At 36.0% G+C, this 3,135-nt stretch overlaps 1 protein-coding gene across 1 annotated transcript in view; it reads right to left on the reverse strand.

Moving 5' to 3' along the window:
* Positions 1 to 1,000: 1,000 nt before the first annotated feature.
* Positions 1,001 to 3,135, reverse strand: part of DNAJB9 (DnaJ (Hsp40) homolog, subfamily B, member 9) — a 2,677-nt gene continuing 542 nt past the window's right edge. Inside the window, exon 2 of the mRNA XM_010141838.1 lies at positions 1,001 to 1,649. Within this exon, the coding sequence (XP_010140140.1) occupies positions 1,219 to 1,649 (431 nt within the window). The 3' untranslated portion in view covers positions 1,001 to 1,218. The remainder of the gene's footprint in view (positions 1,650 to 3,135) is intronic.

Here is a 3,135-nt window from a genome sequence, read left to right on the forward strand (position 1 = left end):
TTGTTAATTTAAAAATTTCGGGGTTGGTGTTGGGAATTCCCCCCCCCCCCCTTTTTCTTTTTTAGTTTTAAATAGTGTAGTTATGGATTTCCATGGTGTGGAAGCGGACACCTATTAGTACTGTCCTTATAAGCAGATTCCAGCATCACAAGGCATTAGATGAATACAAGAACTGAAATTTTCAGTTTTACTCTGATTATGATAAGAATTTACCTTTCAAATCACAATGCTGAAAAATTCCTGATGTCAGGTAGTAAGTCTGTCAATCTAAACACAATCTATCTGTTTTTTGTTTAGACCCTTTCAGAACCACTAGGAATCTGTAGGCAAGCTTATCTTCTTTAAGTTAAGGAGTAATTAAGTTCAATAAACTGAGCTATGGAAATTACATTGCACATGTGGTAATACAAGAAATATAAAACAAGAGTGTGCTCTTCCAAACCTTGTTAAAGGTAGATTTCTATTTCAGAAGAAGGGGAAAAAAAAAAAAAAAAAAAAAAGGACTTTGTGTGCACACAAACTTACATACTTAAACATTCCTGAAATAAATCAAGGGTTTTTTGAATGTTAAGATCTTTTCAGGCCAGTGAAAGGCTACTTGTAAATTAAAGTAATTCCTACATCACTCTCCTAGGTGAAGCACAATCTTATTTTCCAACTTTAAAAAGTGTTTTATTATTAATACATTTGCAATACTGGAGAGAGTAACAAAGATCCAGGTAAGTCATATATCTGCTGCTATTTTGTGTAAGTTATTTAATTTGCACAGTAAGTCCGTATCAGACAAAAACTGCAAGTGAGAACTTGGAAAGACATGTTAAAAAAAGCAGCACTTGAAAATTAAAGTACCTCCTCTGCTGCAACCCATGCACTAGTAACTCAAACAGTCCTGAACTGGCATATATGAAAAGGCTATATTACATCTTTGAAATTAAAAATATATATCTTGTGTTGTAGTTCAAACTTATGGAAAGTGTTTACTAGACTGAAAGACATATAATTTCTTCAGTCACATGAGCTTATTTCTCTCCCATTCTAAGTAGTTACTGAGACACGTACTTCTCAAATGCATGTTTCTATTCTGAAGATTAGTTTCACCTACAATTTCTTTATAGCAGTTAAGTGATTTTTAGAACAAACAGTTCAAAGCATTTTTTCCATGTTAGCACAAAACCAAGAAAATTAAGATGTTGAAAGAAAAGGGATGAAAAGGCAACATTACTGTCCGGAACAGTCTGTATACGTGGTAACCATGTTTCCTCGTCTCTGAGTGACAGTCCTGCAGTGCTTGCTGGATCCATGAAACCTGGTGTCAGTTCGCACTGCATGTCGGTGTGCGTTTTCAAAGTCACTAAATGAAAACATTTTTTCCATATTTTCAAACACATCATCAAACAGTCCACCTCCAAAGGAAAACTCCTGGAAAGAACGTCTTTGCCGATTGTGAGTTTCCCGATGACTTCGGAAGTGATTTTCAAAGTGCTTTTTGGACCGTGAGTTTTGACTAAAGAGGTCAAAGTCTTTGAACAGATCATCAAAGTTGAAATTAAATGACTGATGGAACGGGCTTCCATTATTTCCTTTTCCTCCGTGACGACCAAACTGATCATATTCTCTTCGTTTATTCTCATCTGATAAGGTTTCGTATGCTATTTCCATTAAAAGAAAAAGGTTTAAAAAGTTTATCTACATTCCCATAAAAAAAAAAAAAAAGAAAAACATGCAAAACAGCTTTCTCCTACTACCTCAGCAGGACAAATTTCAAGCAAGACTTTCATACCACACGCGAGCCAAATCACAGCATTAGTTTAACTTTCTTCAATACAAAATAAGCTGTTTCAAAATAAGTATTTATTTATAATAATAAATATAGCTATAACAGATGATATCCTCAAACTATGTTGTATTATGTGATTTTAAATTTTAACTAGCAATAAAGATTAGCATTTACATTTGAAACAAAATAGCAATGACTATTGGCAATCAGAAAGACTGAAGGAGAGAGGATGAGTTAGGAGATCTACCTAACAAAAACTGCCTGCTGCATTCCTATCACAGAAACGCAATACAATGCCTGCAGAACTACTTGCCAGCCAGCAAGTTCTAGCTGCACCGCAGTTACAACCAAACCACCAGATAAACATCAAGGAGATAAAGGGAATTAATTTCCCCTATGTCCAAATTCTCAGTTTATCAAAAGATCAACAATAAAGCTAGATTCTGTGATCAGATGTACCTCAAACAGAATCAGGTTTCCATCACTTCTTTGGTCCTCAACTACAGTCACTGCTGTTCCAAGGTAGAAACTCAAACAACATACCAATTCTAGTAACATTAAGTATTTCAAAGACTTAAATTTTCTTATCTGTCAAAGGCTTGCAACTACGCTATAGTACTTACACCTACCATACTATACTTTCTAGTACTTAGTATACTTACTCATACTTACTATAGAACCTGTAACACTTACTTAAGAGCTCCCAGTTCCTCCTGCAATAGGTGCTAATCGCTGCAATATCTACCTAACAAGAGTGCTCCTCCCTTTCATTACATTAATAACTTGACTTGCAGACAAGGCAAAATCCAGAAATCTCTTATTACCTTAATTAGGAGAACTACACAAAGAGATGTACACCACAGTCTATGGCGAGCAGAAGCAACAACACCATATTTTTCAGCAAGCTTTTTTCTATTTTTAGTTATTCACTTCCACCATTATATTTTATCACAAAACACTTATGAATGGTGTATTCCTAGGATCACAGGATAACGTAAGTCGGAAGTGACCTCAGAAGGTCAGTACTGTAACTTCCTGCCCAAGCAGTCAGTTATGACGTCAGACTGGGTTACTCAGGGCTTTATCCACTCACTCCTAAAAAATCTGCAAGGTTGGAAACCGTAAAACCTCTCTAAGCAACTTGTTCTAACACTGGCCTATTCTCAAAGTGAAAAAGGTTTTCCTTATAGCTACCCTGAACCTCTCTCACTTGTTGCTTCTTGCACTCCTACCATGAATCACCTTGCTGTGTTTTGTTAACGATCGCCCCATAGCAATTAGAAGGTTGCTGTAGGTCCTCCTGCAGTCCTAGTAATCCAGAGCTGAATCTTACTAGAGAGAGCAAAAGATGCAGGAAT

The sequence above is a fragment of the Buceros rhinoceros genome, unplaced genomic scaffold, assembly GCF_000710305.1.
Source record: "Buceros rhinoceros silvestris isolate BGI_N320 unplaced genomic scaffold, ASM71030v1 scaffold4468, whole genome shotgun sequence".
NCBI classification, from domain to species: domain Eukaryota; kingdom Metazoa; phylum Chordata; class Aves; order Bucerotiformes; family Bucerotidae; genus Buceros; species Buceros rhinoceros.